A 19,619-nucleotide genomic window follows, 5' to 3' on the forward strand; every position below is an offset into this window, starting at 1 on the left:
CCTGCACAGTGTTTCCCCTCACCACAAAATTTATGTCCACAGTGATCTAGATTGGTTGGATGGAAGGATTTTTTAATATTCCAAAATAAGACTCATGAAAAGCTGAAAAATCTACCCTGACAAGGTGAGGTGTCCTTGGATACTCTTAATTAGTCCTATCTCAAAAAGTCAAAACATTTTTTACTATTCTCTCTCAACTTCTCAGCCAGTACTAATTCTGAGTTGCTTTGAGACCAACCTACATTATGTTCCTCTGGCGCTAAATTGTCTTCACAACGTGCTAACCGGGTGATTGTGCATTAGTGGTCACCGTGCAGCTGGACAGTCGTGTGCTGTCTCGATCAGCACAAGCTAGGAGGTGCCAGCCCAGCCCCTGGGACCTTCATGCCTAGGAGCTCCACTGGGTGGCAGGATTTAGCTGTTAAGAAAGGACCAAAGGGCTCATCTCCAGGAATGTGCGAATTGACTTTTCACAAACCTTATAAGAATTCAAGATAATGTAGGGCATTCCAACAACAGACAACATATTCTCTAGCTACAGACTGTGGGAAATGCCTATCTACTGATCCCAATATGTATTTGCTATCAGTTCTACCCCTGAGAATGAGGCTTTTACGATCACCAGAGTAAACAGAGTTCTGGCAGATCAAAGAAGGTTGGGTTTCTAATCCAAAAGCCGACTTGGTCCGGGTGGAAGGAAACTCTACAGAATGTGGACAAAGATCAACAGCACTGTCAACACCTCCTTCGGGAAACTTCTTCCCTTCCCCATCCTGCCAGGATGCATCTGTATGTGCACCAGTTGTTTTTTCTGATGGTAGTTTCTGGCCAAGAAGAAGGTCTGATTCCTTTTTATAGCTCTGCAGGCTTTCAGATCCCACAAGTACAAAGAACACTTAGTATGCTGACTGTGGAGTCAGGAGTTGAAGAGAAGTGATCAGAGGTCTCTCTTCCAAGACTGGGGTCTTTCTGAATCAAACCCAGTATTTCTCTGCTCCCAAAGGAGTCAAAAAATAGACATTTCTTGTTAAACATAGAATAATTATCAGTGGAGTCATAACTTGGTACTAAATAGTCAAAGTTCTCACAAACAATGAGAGTTATTATAATTGATATGTTAGAATGTTAAACTTGGACTTCCATCAAAGACTGGCTAATATTTCCTGGCATCAGAGGGCTTATGGACTTTACACTATATCTTAATAAGGAAATAATAGTTCCCAATGGACACAGGAATTGATAAAACTTGGCCTAGATATATGACTGGTGACAGAATTAGCAAATCTGTGAGCAAGAAGGCCCTAATGTAATTGTTCCTACAGAGTTTTGGTTGGATATTTGATTATCCAGCTACTTAGTTAATATGTTTTTCAACATTTACTAGTGACACAATTTTAATTACCCAAACTCCTTTCATTCACTTTTTACAGCTTTTAAAACATGCCTTAGGGAGGCAAACTTCCTTTTCTCCTCTATACCCAAGCCATTCCTGGCCTCTACTCCTCTCACTGCAGGATTTTCTAGATAAAGATATGAGTGCTCCATTTATACCCTGAATCTCCTATTCAACTCATGACTTATTGGGAGCCTAGTGTGTGCCAGGCCTGGGACTTCCGCTTGTGTACATTTGTCGCTGGTAATGAGGCTGTAATAGGGAAGGCCCGTGGAGACCCTCACACGACCCTTTCCCCACATTCTCTGCCAAAGCCTGGGCAGTGAGCTCAGGAGGGCAGGCCCGAGTCTGCCTTGCTTATTACTCTCTGTTCACCACTTAGCATCTTGCTGGGCACATACCATCACAGAAAAAAAAAACAAACCCAGCAAATGACTGAAACCAACATACAATTAAGTATCAATAGTGAAGTTGACACTACAGTGGACTTAGTCAACAGGCAGGGGCCTATCAAGGGAAATGTGGAGAATACACTGCATGGGATACCCAGAAGCCAAAACGAACCATGCATGAGGGAAACACAGAAAATGGATGAGAAAATAATGGGCTTATGATGGAATCACTTCCATAGAAAAGGATGACTTTAGCTGGTATATGCTATAGATTTATTATTTAAAAAATCATCGATTTAAATTCTTTTCAGCCAGATCCTACATATTACCTGGCCCATTTTATATACAAATGAAGGCACAAAAAGGCCAAAGAAGGGCTTTCCCACAGCACCCCTAGGAGAACTGAAACCAAACCCTCATCCCCGCATCTCACAACCCTGTGCATCTTTGTGCTCTGCCTGAGGTCCTCAGGCCTCACCTGGCTGGCCTGGGGATCCAGGATTTCCTGGAAGGCCTGCTTGTCCTTTGTCACCAACAGGGCCTATTGGTCCATACCCTGGAGGCCCAGGAGGGCCGATGTCACCACGACTGCCAGGAAATCCAACCCCTCCTGGGGGGCCACGGTCTCCTTTTAATCCTATTAAACCCTGATGTGAAAAGAGGAAAAAAAACACTATCAGTAGACATACCAACACTCCTATCCATGTCATATTTTTCCACACTCTGGAGTAAATAAGTACCAGGGTTTAACTGGTTTATGCTATTTATTTACTGTAACCCTCCTACAAAAGTCAACTTGGAATTACTAAATGAAACCAGCAGTTTCTTCTCTAAGCTGAGCAGTCATCCTCCTCCCTTATCCTGCATAAGAAGATACTTCAAAGACTGAGTTACTTATGTCTGGTATCTTCTTTTAAAGGATGACTTGATCCCCAATAACTTGAAATCTCACTACCTTTCTGACGTAAGTAAGTGTTTTCAGGTCCCCCCAATACATCAGAAGACAATGATCCACTATCATCTAATGGCCAAGTCAGCACCATTAGCACCATCAGCATAGGTTCATAAACATGAGTTTGCTCATGAACCATGAAACAAGTTCATTTATAATAATTACCATTTAAGTGAAAAACAACAATTCCCATTTAAGAGATAATTATTCATTTCTTTTTTACATGCCTGTTTGTGAGGTTCAAGTTTAAAGTCTGAAAATACACATACCGGGGAGCCTTTGGGCCCGGGCAAACCTGGATGGCCATCTCTTCCAGGAGTCCCTGCTCTGCCTGGCATACCAGGTTGTCCTGGAAAACCAGGGTCTCCTTTGTCACCTTTGAGTTGAGCGTCGTAGTAAATCTCGCCAGGCTCTCCCTTGGCTCCTGGCTGGCCCATCAGCCCTGGGGAACCTTGAGGGCCCTACAAGAAGAAAACTTTATGACACCACCGAAGATGTTCATCCGTAGAGAAAACCAGCATGACTGATCACACAGTCAGCGATGAGATCGATAACACACCTCCCTGAAAAATGAGAATGTATTTAGCTCTCCTCATTCATTTTCTAGGAGCCATGTGATGAGGCCTGATCTGACCTCACTTCTTCTAAAAACACTTTAAAAATATCATCTTTTTAGTTATTCTAAACAGAGATTGAACTAGAACAGGGGGACCAATGGTATGGCACTGGGTACACAGCTTGTAGAATGATTCTTACGTAACTCTCTGGTCCCTTACAACTGTTAAACATCCACAAGAACATTTCAGCAACTGTTGGAAGGCAATGAATGCATAACCTCCTGGGTCCAGAAACCAGAGAAATGGCTTCAAGGTGCAGAGGGTGACGTCAGTGAGGGCTGGGAAGAGCCATTTCTCTCTAAGTCTAGTCATGATTGAAATTGTACAGGCTTCCTTTTGTGCTTACACTCCAAATTCCAGAAGAGATAAGGATTTCCAGGGCAGCAGAGAGACAGGAAACTCGGGGAAGTGAGCACTGGGCCAACTCTAAAATTACTGTGAGCAGTCAGCAGAACAGAGTTGACTTTCCCAAGATCCAAATACTAGAACATTTTTCAGTCCCTGGGAAGTTAAATCCTCAAGGAATGTCCACACCCATAGAGGGTTTCACCTTCAGCCACTCTGAGAATTGGGGTTCACAAGGAAAATGGCCAAGGCTTCAAATAACTGTCTCCCTTACTTGTTCTCTTAGGCCTGACAAAGAAATCTCTTCAGCCTCCCTGCTGACTTGGCAGAATTTACACTCTTGCATAATTTATTTAATTTGAAATCTTTTTTATAAACTCCCTCTCCAACGGTTCTTGAATATATGGGAATCACACACATACGCACACCTTAGTGTGGGTGTGTAATATGTACTTCTCAAAGGAAGGAGCTAGAAGACAAAAGACATACCAAAATGCATACAATCTTTAGATTTAAGAAACGGCTATTATTTTTTACGTGCCTACTACATGTCCCAGTCATTCATATATCATTTCTGATTCTTATTCCAGCTCTGAAAGGAAAATATTAAAAGCACCATTTAGAGATAAGGGAGCAAATACTTGAAGACGTTCAGTAATATATCCAAGATAACATAGTCAGAAAGTGCTAATTTCTGGTTGCAAAGCCTGTACTTGAGCCGCACAACACATGAGCACTGAAGAATTGGCTGTAATCTCGTAAAGCTGCCTATTACACAAATGTGGAGGTGCCACTTGCAGAGCTCCCGAGGCCTGCTCAAGCCAAACAAGCAGTCAGTTTGGGACTAACCTAAATCGGGCTGACTTATTTTCCTGCCCATCTTGCTTCCTAAGGGCTGAAACTGCCAGCTAAGGAATGGGAGCAGCTGCTCTTTCTCTACAAACACGGCACACTTACGCTGTCTCAGATGCACAACCAACACCATCTAACATGCATCCAGGAGCCTGGAGAGTCAGCAACATGTCTGCACTGTCCAACACTATTTAAAAATTTAAATTAAATAACATTAAAACTTCAGCTACTTAGTCACGCTAGCCACACTTGACTCAGTAGCCGCTCAGTGACCAGTGGTTACCAAATTGGACAGTCCAGACAGACAACACTTGTATCATGGCAGAAAGTTGTCCTGGACAGATGCAGCTGGCTGAAGCTGGCCCCTCACACAGCAGAGGACATCACTTAGATCCCCTTGGGAAAGATAGGAGACACCCAACCTATTTGCTCTTGTCCCAAGAATAGCAACATGTTATCTCTACCAACCACCTGCCAGAAAGTGTAGCAGAAGGAAAAGCAAAATTCACTATTTAATTAAAAGGTATTGTGGTATTCTGTAGCTTTTTCCTTTGGGTTAATATTAGCTCTGACGCATCCTTAAATCTCAGCTAAAATTAGACTCCTCGGTGAAGCCTTTCCTGATAGGTACTGGTGCAGCATATAATTCTCATTATAAAAATGGCTTTGTTTATCAGGAACGTCTGCTTGCACATCTGACTTTATACTAGTCTTTCAGGGCTTTGAGGACAGGACCAAGGCTTTCTATCTTTGTGTCCTTAATGCCTGCAGCTAGGAAGATACTTGGGGAAGCATATGTTGAACTGGCAATATTCACCAACAAAAAATAAATACCAATGCAAGAAATTATTACCAATGTTTATTTTTCTCAACCAGGAGGCATCATTATGTTATTTTATGGAGATTATTCACAGACTGGAAATACAAAATTTTCTAATACTGTAAGCATAGGGTGAGAAAATATAGTTTTTTATTTTAATAACAATGACCTCAGGTATCATTCAAAGAAGAAATCTAGATTTATTTTTTGAAAAGGGACATCTATGACCTTATGATATCTCATGGAGTTACTCTGCCACAGAACTTCTTAATCCTAAACAACTCAAAGGTCTTTTGATCCACATCCCCGATGATAAATACTGAGGAATCAAACACTGCCTTGAAAATTTAGCACTGACTCCACAAATCGAAGGCGATCTGACAAGTATACGCTCTGCTTCTGAAAGGGCTGCCACTGTGGGAAAAGCAGGGAGGAGTTCATTTCAATTATCTCCTCTCAACAACCACAGAACCTGCCCAGGCACCTTGGGCTTCAACGTCCGTCAGGAACCAGACTCTTGTGATCTGTCCTTCTTTCCAAAAATCACACACTCAGCTTTCAAAGGGACATGCCACAGAACTGCTGCCTCAATCAAATGAAAAATCAGAGCACTTCGCTTTTTCATTTTAAACTCCTTTCCACTATGCGCCACAGGTTCCTGGATGCCTCTTTACCCTCCAGCTAAATTCAAAATAAGAGAACCATACTTCTGAGCTAGCCAAACCATGTAGCTATGATAGAGCTTCAAATAAACAGAAAATTACTATCTTCTGAATTAAGTTATTCATTCACCTATAAAACAATTTTTAGACATTTTCCATCTGGAGAAAGCAGCTCTTGATGGAAATTAAAATTTTTGTTGTATGTTTTCTTTACTTTCTTCTTGATTGTGACTTCTATTCCACCATCCTTCTCTCTCATCTTCCTCTTTGACCATTTTTATTAGATTTGAAGCTGGAGACATGGGTGCCTGGACTGGGTTTCAGGCACAGTGGCAGCAGGAAGAGCTCCAGAAAGACCAAGGAGATAAAGGCTCTGTCCAGAGGTTAAAAGCATCCTCTCTTGCTTCCTTCAAAGCTCTTGTCTTTGATCACGGCCACATTCAGGGCTTCCCAGCTATGTGAACTTCTAATCCATTTAGAAATATTTTAAGCAATTGCAACTTCTAACTTATCTCCCCAGGCCCAGGGAAGTTCTTGAAAGTGGGATTTCAGGATGTAACTTCAAAAGGAGAAAATCAGTGCTGAGTTCCAGCTGTTTCATTCCCATTTCAACTTGTTTTTGCCCTGACCCGCCTTTATAGACGCATCCAGTAATACTTTTTAAAAATATAAATGTTAAAGAGCTACAACAAAAAAGAATAATGATGAAGATCTGAGGTTCCATTTATGACAAAAGAAGAAAAGGACAGAGGATCAGAAGTAATTGTAGAAACCAGCTAATGCTTACAGAACTTTCAAGAACCAAGAAAATATGACAACAATGTCCTAAAATCTAAAAGTTTCAGCTATCAAGCTGATTATATGGAATAAAATAATGTCCTTCAATATTTAAGGTTGTTATTATTATTTTCAGTGGCTTCTTTCAAAATGAAGTAGGAAAGCTAGCTTCTTAGCTGGCATTTTGATTAACTGAAAGGTTTCATGTCCCTGAGATCGAGATATTTCATTTACAGATATGAAACAGCATCTTTACAATAAAGGTTGGTGATAGGCAGGTAAAGAAGAAGTAAAATATTTCAAATTCCTAGGAGGAAACAGGTCAGTTTCCTAGGAACAGTTGGTGCTGAACTGATACATGAACATAAGCCTTTAGATCATCTGGTATAATAAGCAATGACTATGCAGAGAGACAAGTCAACTCAACAGTGTAGCTGCTAAGAAGAGACTCTTGGTGAGAGTCACTTCTTAGACATCCCAGAGACCCGGTGGGTAGGTGACACACCAGCATTTAGCTGCTCCTGGACACAAGTTAAGTGGCAACTGAATTCTGACCAGGTGAGAAGAAAGGCAGTTCAGATGCAGGTTCTGGATTCCAGCAATCCTGCTCATTCTAAGGGGAATGAATGAGGGGGGACCTTGGGGGTCATTCTAGACTCCTGGGCAAAGAGATACTTTTACCAGCTCCCAGATAAGATGGAAACTGTACTGCAAATGCAAAAACATACACCTTAGTTAGTTTGCTTGGTGGCAACCTCTAATAAGGAATGAACTCCGACAGGCTTACTTACGGGCAATCCTTCCAGACCATCCCTGCCAGGTAAACCTTTTTCACCCTTGGCCCCTGGCTGTCCCGGGAAACCTTTCAGAAGAGACAGAGAAAAAATTATAGCATGTTACTGATAAGACACTTTCTAATAATTCAAAAGTACAAAAATAAAGGTTCAAAGCACAAAATGGATGATGTTGGAAGAATCTCAAGAAAGTAATCATGAAAATGCCCCAGATGGGCTCAGAAAGGACCAGGTGATCCCAAATGCATGCAAGTCACACTGAGGTGGGATGGTTACGCATCCCCCACATCTCCCCAGACCACTTCAGGTAAAAACACCCAGTTAACTTTGAGATAATGAAATTTGCAGAGGTGAGTGAACCATGTGTTGCTATCCTTTTTAGAGATATCCATTTTTAGGACATTTTAATGACACTGAATACTGAATTTATAGGCCATCTTGATAACTTTAAGCCAAGTGGACAAATCCTGAAAGTATAGCATAACATTTTCATTATTATGCTTTAGTTTTAAATGAAGAAAACTGGGTCTCTCAAAGAGTAAGATACTTTCATGGTGAAGGTCCAAACCTGTTGAAGCAAATTTGGACATGGTCCCTTTCACAGTTAGGGTCTTACCGGATTCTCCTGGGGGTCCCTGGGGCCCAGGGGGTCCACGAAGTCCTTCTGTGTCACAGGTGAGGCAACTGTCTCCTTTTTGACCTAAAAAAAAGAAGCACACAGGCATTTACATAACACACAAACAGAAGTCTCTGCAGTATAGTGACAGACTGGAAAAGGCCAAAGGAGATGTCATTTTAATAGTGATGAATTCAAATGTGTTTTCTTTTTTTTTTTTTTTTTAAGATTTTATTTTTAGAGGTGAGGGAAGGGAAGGAGAAAGAGAGGGATAGAAACATCAATGTGAGAGAGAAACACTGATGTGAGAGCAAACATTGATCAGATTCCTCCTGTGCTTGCTCCAACCAGGGACCGAACCTGTAACTCAGGCATGCACTCTGACCAGGAATCACACTGGCAGTCTTCCGCTTTGCAGGACGATGCTCAAACAACTGAGCCACGGCAGTGAGGGCCAAATGTGTCTTTTCTCAGTTACCTAACCGCTGCCCCAGACACCTCTAGCTGTTAATCTGCAGTGTGTCTCTGTCACTGGGCACATTTTCTGGGTAATCACTGATGCACTTTTAATGAATCAGGAAAATGTGATCCCGAACTCAATTTTGCCTATCAGCCTAAAAAATTTTGATGGCTACAATTTTCTCTCACTCTAAAACTTCCCATCATTCTTTAGTTTTGTTAGCAAACTGTACACACATATCATTCCTTGACTTAAACCCATGTAACAAGTTGAGAATAAGAAGCCACAAAAGCAAGAACTAGTACCTGACCTGACACTGAAATGGAAGAGTAGAGGGACCACAGCACAGAAAAATGGAAGGAAATGCTTCTTTGGAAATTTTAATATTTTGTATCTTGACTTTCAGATTAAGCTAAAAGGCTTTAGGGTGTCTTAGATATATATCTGTGTCCTAAACCTTAAAATGTCTGGTATCAAGGCACAAATCGGGTTTAACATAGAACAGAATGCACTACGTTCTAATGTGGAGAAGGCCGTGCTTGGAAGTCATAGAGGCTGGTCTGCATCACCGTTGTGCTCTGGCCCTGACCCCAACGGACGCTCCCAGCCCCAGGCACTGCTGTCCCACACTCTTCTCCAGCAGGCCAGTTGTCAGGAGCCAAGAAAGGACCAATGCAGGCAGCCTCGTGTCCCTGAACTCCGGGTGAGGAACCCTGCTCTGTTCTGTGTTCTTCACAGGGGCAGAGCAGCAGCCCATCGGTGGGACAGACACAAAAGTGCGAGTCTGCTAACAGCCCAACTAAGTTCCGGGTGCCCTGGAATTCTGTGTGTGTCTCCTTGTGAGCCCAGAAGTGGGCAGTCTGGGCAGGCTGATGGTTCTCCAGCAGAAGTATGAAGACACAGGAAAAAAGAGACTTCTTTTAAGATTCAGGAGATGGATTAACAAAATCTCAGTACAAAAAACTTTATGACCATTGGCTGTATCATAAAATGTCACGCTCCATTCTCAGAAAGTACTAAATATCTGGTAACTAGATTCATTCATCAAAATGACACTTATTGGTGGCACCCTCTCCTTGCCCCAATGACTTCTAAGATCAATCCCATCAAAGGTTCTGTAACTTGTGTAATTATCAAAATTCTAACATTAAGCTGAGACCATTCTCCATGAAGCATTTGTGTATTAGACTTTTGAATAGCAAAAATTCTTGGCAATCTAAAAACGGAAATGGTACACAGTCAGGTAGATTTGGGGGGCAGCTTCCTATTTGTTCTACCCTCTGGGTGCTAAGACAAAAGACCAGACTATCCCTTGTTTACTACAGTCTAAGATAGGACTGTTAGTGCAGTGATTGTCCACTGTTTCCAAGATCGTGAAGGGTTTGAGTGTCCTGTGTTGATGTTGAAGCAAACACTTGAAAAAAATAAAGATAAAATTAAGAGCCCTGGGTGGAGTCAGCTGATCCAATCGGCAGGTTTGCTCACACTGATTATGTGTACGTGGCCTGGAGGGGTGGTGAGCATTCTATGCACTTGTGATTTGGCTTGAAAGAAAGATGTGCCTTCTTTGGGAAGGGAACTCTCAAACTTTGAACTGAAAAATCAAGGTAAGGCATCAATCTGAAAGTCTATCCTGCTAGCCATGGGGAGGGTAAAGGGCAGTAACTGATATCAGGGCTGTATCTTCTCATTGCCTCCCAGGTGACAGCTGTCTCTCAAAATCCCAACAGGACCATACCAGCAGCGTTGTACTGAGACTCACCCTAGAATGGACTTAGAGCGGCGCCCCAAACTAAGGGAGAATACACCCTGTCCACCCAAAGACAGTAAGGACATAGACATATATTACATACGCAAGCACAAGCATCATTTAAAAAAAGTGATCTCTTACCTTTCTCTCCAACTTCGCCTGCCAATCCCGGATGCCCTGGAATTCCGGGAGGACCCCGATCACCTATGGGTCCAGGCTGGCATTCCACAATTCCATCTGAAACGGATTTTGAAAGTTATTGGATCATTCCCATCGAACGGAAGCTAGGCATTTCCGCCCTCCCTAATTCAATCTCTGTTATAACACCACACTATTTGTAGACTATTTGGTATTAGAAATCCAGTTTTAGTTTGCTTATGAACATGACCAGAACACACGGCCTTCCTCCCTCTACTCACCATCACAAGCCATAGCTTCTGAGATTTCTATTTCACAACTCTAAAACCTACTTCATTAGCCCTGTCCTGTACTTTAGTTCATTTTTGTCTTGCAAAGCACATACAATCATCCTTATTTCACAGATTATGAAACTGAGGCTCAAAAAACGTTAAGTGGTTTCTCCACTGTCATGTATCTGTGGAGTCAAAGCAAAGACTTGAACCAGTTTGCTTCTTATTTTTTCTCAGCAAATTTACAGCAAAGTAATTATTCGTGTAGAAATGAAGATTGTCTGTGGGGAAATGCCTCTAAGTGGTTGTTCCTATTCAAATCTGAGCATCCTTTCTGTGAAGCAGCATGAAAACGAAGTGCAGTGAGGCTAACGCGATCCGTTGTGGGTTCAGAGGCACACCGTGACCCCTGAAATCTCCTTCTTCAGTGTCTGAAGACAAAGGACAGAGCAACTTAACCCACAGCTTAGGCCAGGGCACTGCATCCTGACTGTGGTCCAAACACTCATGTGCTAGAGTTCCTGCCTCCCTCCACCGAATCCCCTCCACACTGACTTCTCATCAGGACAGAAAAAGGACCAAGAGAGAGGCCCAGCAGACATCTGCTTTCTGTGGTGACTCTCCCAAACAAGAAGACCTAAAAAAAGGCCCAAACCTCCCTATTTTGTGACTGTTTAGAGCTCAGAGGAAAAAGTTAGTTTAAAATGTCTAAGAATGAAAGTCCAGGAAGAAAGCATTCTGGGGCTTTTATTGATTTTTTAAAATTCTCATCCAAGGGTATGTTTATTGATTTGAGAGAAAGAGAGACAGACAGAGCAAATCAGACATTGATGTGAGAGAGAAACCTTGACGGACTGCCTCTTGTACCCACGCCGACTTGATGGTGCACTCTCAACCTAGGTATGCACCCTGACTGGGAATGGGGAACCCTCAACCTTCTGGTGTATGGGATGGCACTCCAACCAAGCCACTGGCATGGTTAGGGCTTTGTTTGTTGTTTGGTTGCTTCTATTTTCCTGGGAGCTTCTCTAGGTAAAACTTAGGTATGAGGAGGCCTGAGAGGACGCTAACTCTGTCCTCAGGTGCACCGGCTCCTGCTGGCTCCTTTCCCACCTGGCGCATTGACCCCATCGGTCTTGACCAAAGTGGAGTCCATTTTTATGCCTCCAAGAGCAGTCCCTAAATGCCTTGACTACTGAGAACTAGCATTCCCAGACCTATAAGACTAGGCTAGATGAACTCCCTGGTTCTGGATACATAGCCTCATGAATGTTGACTGACATAAAATCATTATTTTTTTCCCCAGAACACACCTCCTAATAGCCTCATCTCAAGCAGAATCCCTTAACATCCTTGCTAAGAAAGCAACTTTCTACCCTAAGCATAACCAATTTAAAACAATTTTAAGTCAAAGCAAGAATGTAATGTTATCTGAGGAGTTAGAAAATGCAAGTTCAGATCTGACATTTACATGGCCTGCTCAGTACAGGTATCTGCAGGCATGGTGACCGAGGCCCGGCTGCCACCACATGGGACGGAAACAGAGGGACGGAATTAGGGAGTAGAAATCTCTACATTGCGTGGCAAATGAGCAACTGACAGGTCCCAAGGTGGCAATTAGTTTTCAAATGTAGCCTCTTTAACATACACTGCAAATCTGAATAAAAATCTCATTTATAAATTATCTATGACTGTTCTATGACCGTGAATCACTTGATTTACATAGACAAAAAAAGGTCAACCTAGCAAATTGGCAGGCTAGATACTATAACGTGTCCAGCCAGCACATGCCACTCAATTAACAGTGAAAGAAATTTCATTCCTTTATATGAAATTTGTTTATATTTCAGTGCTGGCACAATTACAAAAAAAAGGAAAGAAAAAAAAGGTCCCTGATTTCCTCATGGCTCCCTTACCTTCTTCACTCCTTCACCAATCACTGTTTAAAATGACAACTCTATGACCCACCAACCCGCCCACCCCTAGAACTCTGCATTGTCTTTCTCTGCTTATTTTTATGCTGCATTTATCATCTCCTACGTACCACAAAATTTACTTATTTGGTTTACATCCCCCCATAGAAGGCATGTACCAAGAGGGCAGAGTGGTTTTGAGGGATTTGTCACTGGTCCTGCCTGGCCTTTCGTGGGCCCTCCAGTGCTTGTTGAGTGAATAAGTGAGCCAAAGGCCCGTCTGATGCTCAAAACTTTCTCTCAGATACACAGAGCAAAAGTGACTCTGGATCAAGTGCCTGTAGGACTTCAATATTTCATCTTCATTCTCCACATTTCACTAACCCATGAGAGAAGGGGAGGAAGTCTCCCTAAGTTACAGATGATCCATCCTCTCCTCCTACTAGCAACTTGTCAAAGGAAATTCATGCTGAACATTTGCAGTGAGGCTTCAAATCTGGAACCAACTGTTCCACCTGGTCCATACCTGCCTGTGCATGGAGCCTCATCTATGAGAACACCCTTTCACAAAGACACGTTTGAACTCCAGCAAATAAACCACCTCGAACTTAAGATGAATGAGCCTGTCTTCCACCAACCACCCTCCAGGGGATTAGCAGGACCTGCTTTGAAAATATAAAATCATTCCCACTGGGACTATTAACTTAAATCCTCTGACATTTTCTTATATTTTGTATTGATATTACTTTGGGATCATAGGACCCCCTTAACTGAATCAAGAGTTCGATGTTCTGTGCATAGCTTTGCTGAAGGGCCATTGTAAGAAAACTCCATGTAAAGTACGCTGCCAATTTGAGTTCCTTCATTATGTTACCACACAGACTGCGCAGCCGGTAGCCACACAACCCCTTCCTAGCGTGCATGTGGTGTGCGTGTCTCATTATGAGTTTGTGACTCTCAATAAGCTAGAATACATTCCATGTTCAGTAAGAACTGTACAACTCAACTGGTTTGCTTTTCAGCTTTAGATACCAGGAGACTCTGAGCTGGTGGTTAACATATTTCTTACTCCTTTAAACCAGTTTTATGATTTTTTTTTACTGTTCCTTTCTGTAGCATGGCTAATTTTGCCAAGATACCTAAGTGAGATTAAATAATTCATCAATCACTGGACACAGCAGCCTTTGTATGGAGAACTCTGGAGCCTCTCAAAGACCTGGACTAGCTCTGCCTAGGCATCCTGTCTTTGACGGGACAGCACGTAAAATGGCCGCAGATGGAACTTACTCGTGTGGCCTGGCTGTCCAGGAGGTCCGGGGGGCCCAGGAGGGCCCGGGAGTCCATCTCTTCCACTTGGTCCTGGCAGAGAGACCCCTGGAAGTCCTTGGTCACCTTTTTCTCCTCTTTCACCAGGGTAGCCAGGAACACCAGGCTGCCCAGGTATTGAAATGCCTGAAACCAAAACAAAATTTCATCTAAATAATCACAAGTTTAATGTCAACAGCGCAAACTAACTTTCTTAGGTCTGTTCAAGGTGAAATGACTAAGGACCATCACCAAAAGGGGACTGCTTCGACAAGTAACGAATCCAGTGGACAGGCTTCTTACCATGTAAATGCTAACAAATGCTTCTACACATTAACTTTAAGGAAAAGATCAGAGCCAGGGAGAGTACATGTGACTTGATGAGAGACAGAAAAAATCCCACTGATTAAGTCCATGTTTATAACCACACGCTAACCTGTACCTTACAAAATAAACACTTTTCCTATGAACACATATTCCTTTCATAACTATTATAGAAAAATATGCAAAAAACCCATTAGCCCTTTTATGCAAATACCTGATGTACTTGATAAATATGTTCAGAATATAAGCCGCAGAGAAGTTTTACAAGTATTCTTTAAAAATCTGTTAAAGATGCTCACCTGGGCGGCCTGGCTGGCCTTGTAATCCTGGGTAACCTGAAAAGGGAAAAAGAGTTGGACAAACTAAGACTGGTCCACTTGTGATTTATGGTGTATACTTCTGTGCTCATGAGTATCCACTGTCAAGGGGAACAAGGAAGACTGAACATGTGGAAATGCAATGTCCCTGAAGCTACGGAGATGCCGGGGGAGGAGCCTTGGATAGACAGTGTGACAATGAAACACAAGCTGAATGACACTCGGTCACCACACGGTCCTGCAAGGCATGCAGATGTTTTCAAGATGTGAATGAGTACATGGCACAGTGGAAGAAAAAGAAAGAAAGAAGGAGAGTAAGCGGGGGGGGGGAGAGAAGGGAAGAGAAAGGGAGGGAAAGAAAAAGGAAAGGAACTTGCCTTTGGGGCCTGGCTCTCCTCTCAGCCCTGGGGGCCCTGGGTAGCCCTTTTCGCCTTTTTCTCCCAAGAGTCCTGGGCCAACGACCTGCGACAACAGAACAGAACATCGTCGCCGGGTGTGGGAGCGGCTGGTGCTGTACAGTACAGCGGAAGACATAAAGAGACTAACACTTTTTTTACAATTTCATGAAATGTGAAAGAAAAGAATTAGTGGTGAGGGGGGGAGAGTTGAAAACATACAACCCCACTATTACATAATGCCCCCCTCGCAGAGAACTTCACCAGGAACCTCCGCTTCCTTTTCTGACAATATGCCTGGCAGAAGCTTTATCAATGAGGTAAAGTTAGAAAAATATGAATACTGAGGTTTAGGTTCAGAATTTCTAAATGCCCATATAAGCCATAAAATGAATATTCTACTTTAATGAGTGCTATCAGAATACTTTTACATTTCCTCAAGCAATATGTAAGAACTCAAAATTTTTACCAGAAGTTTTCTGCTTTTTTTTTTTTTTTATTAAATGGCTCAAGGCAGGGATTTCCTTAAGGCCCTAGGGATAGGGGCAAAATAATGCACGTTGGCCCCATTAAAAATAAGATAACTTGTTCACTCAGTTCTAAATTAGTCAAATTTAAGGAAGATGACCAAGTCAAATATTTCATTCTCACTCTTAAAATTCCTTCGCTGCAATTAAATTACTGGACATTATTAAAATCTGTTGATGAGGTTAAGGTACAGACAGGTTATTCGAACACTGTTGCTAGAGCACAAATAGGGAAAATGGAATCATAAGGATATATGGACATATTAAACACATTAATCAGAAGATTTGATAAATTGATCCAATAACCCTATTTCTGAAAATATAACCTAAGGAAAAATGACACCACCCCCACACACTCTCTTCGCATACTTTCACACATTCTCACACTCACACACTCACACTCTCTCACACACAATGGTATGTATAACCATCCATCACCACAATGCAAGAATAGCAGCAAAGAGAATGGTAACATTTTCATTGCTTTAGAAAAGCTTTGGGGCAAAATGGTTAAAATAATCATAGCACAACACTGACGAGATACTAAAAATAATTCCTCAAAGATAACTTGATAACATGGAGAATGTTCTTTTTTAAAAAAAAAGTTACATACATTAATTGCACGTATGTGAAACTATGCATAAGACAAGGAATAAAATGTCATTTGCAAAAATAAAAATTGTTTTGCTTAGAACAAATTATGAATGATTTGTCCTTTTATTAACATAGTCCTTATGGAACATTTAAACCAAAAACGTTTCAGAGTGTGTTGTTACTATTTTTATCCACATGTAAATTTTTCATTTTCAGTGGTCAAGGATATGCAGAAATTATCAAAATTCAATAAAAAGTAAGAGCTAAACCATAACATAAAAAATATAGAATTATTCTTTCAGATTATATGCAGCCCGTTTGCATGAAAATGTAATTCTGGGCATGCTGTGGAGCACGAGGCACACGCTACCGTCCGGCCCTCTCTCTCCTCCCTTCACTCAGACACTCGTCACCAGCACACACCACCCTTACTCACAGTGCCGGGTGGGCCCGGAGGGCCTGCTTCACCTTTGTCTCCCTGTAAAAGAAAAAAATAACTTTAGCATTTTCTGACTTCACTGCATTCTTTAACTATAAGGAGCACCTTGCAGAAAGCAGTTAAACTTTATTTTTTTGGAAACAGACTGTACCCACTCTCCTAAAATTATTTTCCTCTCCTTAGTATCTCTCATTTCAGTTAGCTGAAAGTGCTCTGTAACAATGATAACAAAAGCAAATAGATTTTATTTTGCTTTGCATAAGTGTGACATATGAGAATAAAGATTTCTACAAAACATAAATGGGAGGCTAATTAGTCCCATTATCAATGAGCTCACAGTCTTTGTTCTGTTTACTACACAGTCCTTCAGAGAGCTTCCACAGACTCATCTGTGAACTGAATTAATACACAGTGGTTTTTCAATAAAATAAAAATGATATGAAAGCTTATGGTTTCCTAGTCTATTTTCTTTAAAATTTTTATTTGAAGCTTTTAGGTGTAAGAATGTCTGAATCGACACTGGAAGTCATAATAAAGGTTATTTATGACTTTTTCTTTCCACTTAAAATCTAGTGTTACTTGAAAACATCGGTGGATAAATCCTGATCACTTTGAGGCTTAATTTAACCCAAGTTAGATGAAAAACCCAAAGAAATTCCTTTTACATGTTGTTCTTATATAAGTATCATAATACTTTTAAAAGTCTTAAGAGACATCATTATTACATAAATATATATTTTCCCCTTTTAAACTAATGCATTAAACTTAGGCATTAAACCAGAAATGGATGCTTTGGTTTTTCATAAATATGAGGAGAAATTTAAAAATATCTTTGAAATTAAAAAAATGGTTAATATATCCTAAATGTATTTACCTTTTAAATTTTAAAAAATTTTACTTTCTCAAAAAATGACAGTAAAAGATTTGAATGTCCCTGGCATTGATAAACAAACCTTGACATCCTCTCTCTAGTTTAGCACTCACCGTTGGAGATAAATATTTCAAAATGACAGCCACCCCTTGGTCGCTGCAGGGGTTAGGGGCACCAACCCCACACAGTCAAAATTCCATGTATAACTCTGACTCCCCAAAAACTTACCTACTCATAGCCTACAGTTGAACAGAAGCCTTACCAATAACATAAACAGTTGATTAACACATATTTTGTACATGACATGTATTAAAATACTATATTGTTATAATATAATCTAGAGAAAAGGAAATGCTAATAAGAAAATGACAAAAAAGAGAAAATACTTTTACAGTTCTGTATGTATTTTAAGCAAAAAAAAAAAATCCACTTGTAAGTCCACCCATGTATTTCAAACCTAAGCTGTTCAAAGGTCAACTGTATTTCTTATTTTACTAGAAATGTACAATACCTAATTTCATGATTAAAAGAAAACAATGAGTTTTTTCTATCAAGTTGACAAGTATTTTTTAAAGTTTGATAACCAGCAGTTGCCAAATGACAGGGTCCTGAGCTGACAGAAGTGCTTTTTTGGGAGCAATCTGGGGTACATGGCAAAAGCTTCCAAAAAAGAGTCTAAAAGTTGACCCCTAACATTATATTTTTAGGAACTTATAACAGGGAAATGATCAGATAAGTGAACAAAAATACTAGACATCATAAAAATGTGGAAGTGGCCTAAATACCAGGCATGGACATTAAAAGTGTTCAAGTATAACTACATTTATGGACATGGAAATACATCCACATTATATCATTAAGCAAAAGGGCAGGATGCATGATGCAATATCATTTTTTTCAAAGCACATGTACATGTATGCATACAGGAAAATTGTTAACTCTAGGTAAGCTTTTTTTTTCTTCACAATATCCTCCCGCATTTTCTGGTGGTTAATAATCAGAAAAAATTTAATCTACTACCAAAAACAGACTTAGAAATTTGAATGAAATATTTCATTAAAAAAAAAATTATGCACCCAAAGGACTTCCAGCCAAGATGGAACGGTAGATAGATGCACTGTGCCTCCTCACACAACCATAAGACGGACAAGAACAAATTTAAAAACAAAAATCAACCAAACTGTATGGAAGTCCGACAACCATGAGTTAAAGAAGAAACATTCATCTGGACTGGCAGGAGGGGTGGAGATGGGCAGCTGGGGCAGATGGAGAGGGGCAGCTAGGGTAGAGAGGACTTGGAGCAAGGCAGCGGCTGGCAGATTTGGCAGTTTCACATTTGCATGCAGATAAACTGGGAGGAATAACTGAGGAGTGAGACAGACCACACAACCCAGAGTTCCAGCATGGGGAAATAAAGCCTTAAAAGCTCTCATTTAAAAAACCTGCAGGGGTTGCAGCGGTGGGGAAAATGCCCAGCCTCACAAGAGAGTTTGTTGGAGAGATCCACAGAGTCCTAGAACATACACAAACCCATTCACCTGGGAATCAGCACCAGAAGGGTACAATTTGCTTGGGGTAGTAGGGGAAGTGACTAAAAGTTGCCAGAGACCCCAGCAAGCAGCATTGTTCCCTCTTGGGCCCCTCCCCACATATAGCACCATAACACAGCAGCAATGTGGGTTGCGCCGCCCCAGTGAATACCTACTGCTCCACCCCTTACTACATAACAGGGAGAGTGGAGAACAAAAAAAACATGGCCCAAATGAAAGAACAGATCAAATCTCCAGAAAAAATACAACTAAGCTATGGATAGCCAACCTATCAGATGCACAATTCAAAACAGTGGCAATCAGGATGCTCAAAGAAATGGCTAAGTATGGTTGCAAAACACAGAAAAAAGGCTATGAAAAGTGAATTAAGGAAAATTGTACAGAGAACCAACAGTGATGGGAAGGAAACTGGGACTCAATTCAATGGTTTGGAGCAGAAGAAAGAAATAAACATTCAATCAAAACAGGATGAAGAAACAAGAATTCAAAAATATGAGGAAATGCTTACGAACCTCTGGGACAACTTTAAACATTCCAGTAGCCA

The 19,619-nt window shown here is 41.2% G+C and overlaps 1 protein-coding gene across 1 annotated transcript in view; it reads right to left on the reverse strand.

Moving 5' to 3' along the window:
- Window positions 1-19,619, reverse strand: part of COL4A1 (collagen type IV alpha 1 chain) — a 154,560-nt gene that overhangs the window by 33,613 nt on the left and 101,328 nt on the right. Inside the window, exons 18-26 of the mRNA XM_037125658.2 lie at window positions 16,652-16,693; window positions 15,077-15,161; window positions 14,682-14,717; window positions 14,041-14,205; window positions 10,572-10,667; window positions 8,221-8,304; window positions 7,602-7,672; window positions 3,007-3,198; window positions 2,264-2,432 (exon numbers count right to left, since the gene is read on the reverse strand). Coding sequence (XP_036981553.2) covers window positions 2,264-2,432; window positions 3,007-3,198; window positions 7,602-7,672; window positions 8,221-8,304; window positions 10,572-10,667; window positions 14,041-14,205; window positions 14,682-14,717; window positions 15,077-15,161; window positions 16,652-16,693 — 940 coding nt within the window. The remainder of the gene's footprint in view (window positions 1-2,263; window positions 2,433-3,006; window positions 3,199-7,601; window positions 7,673-8,220; window positions 8,305-10,571; window positions 10,668-14,040; window positions 14,206-14,681; window positions 14,718-15,076; window positions 15,162-16,651; window positions 16,694-19,619) is intronic.

Source organism: Artibeus jamaicensis, unplaced genomic scaffold (assembly GCF_021234435.1).
Source record: "Artibeus jamaicensis isolate MK-2021 breed Jamaican fruit bat unplaced genomic scaffold, CSHL_Jam_final scaffold_833, whole genome shotgun sequence".
NCBI lineage: Eukaryota > Metazoa > Chordata > Mammalia > Chiroptera > Phyllostomidae > Artibeus > Artibeus jamaicensis.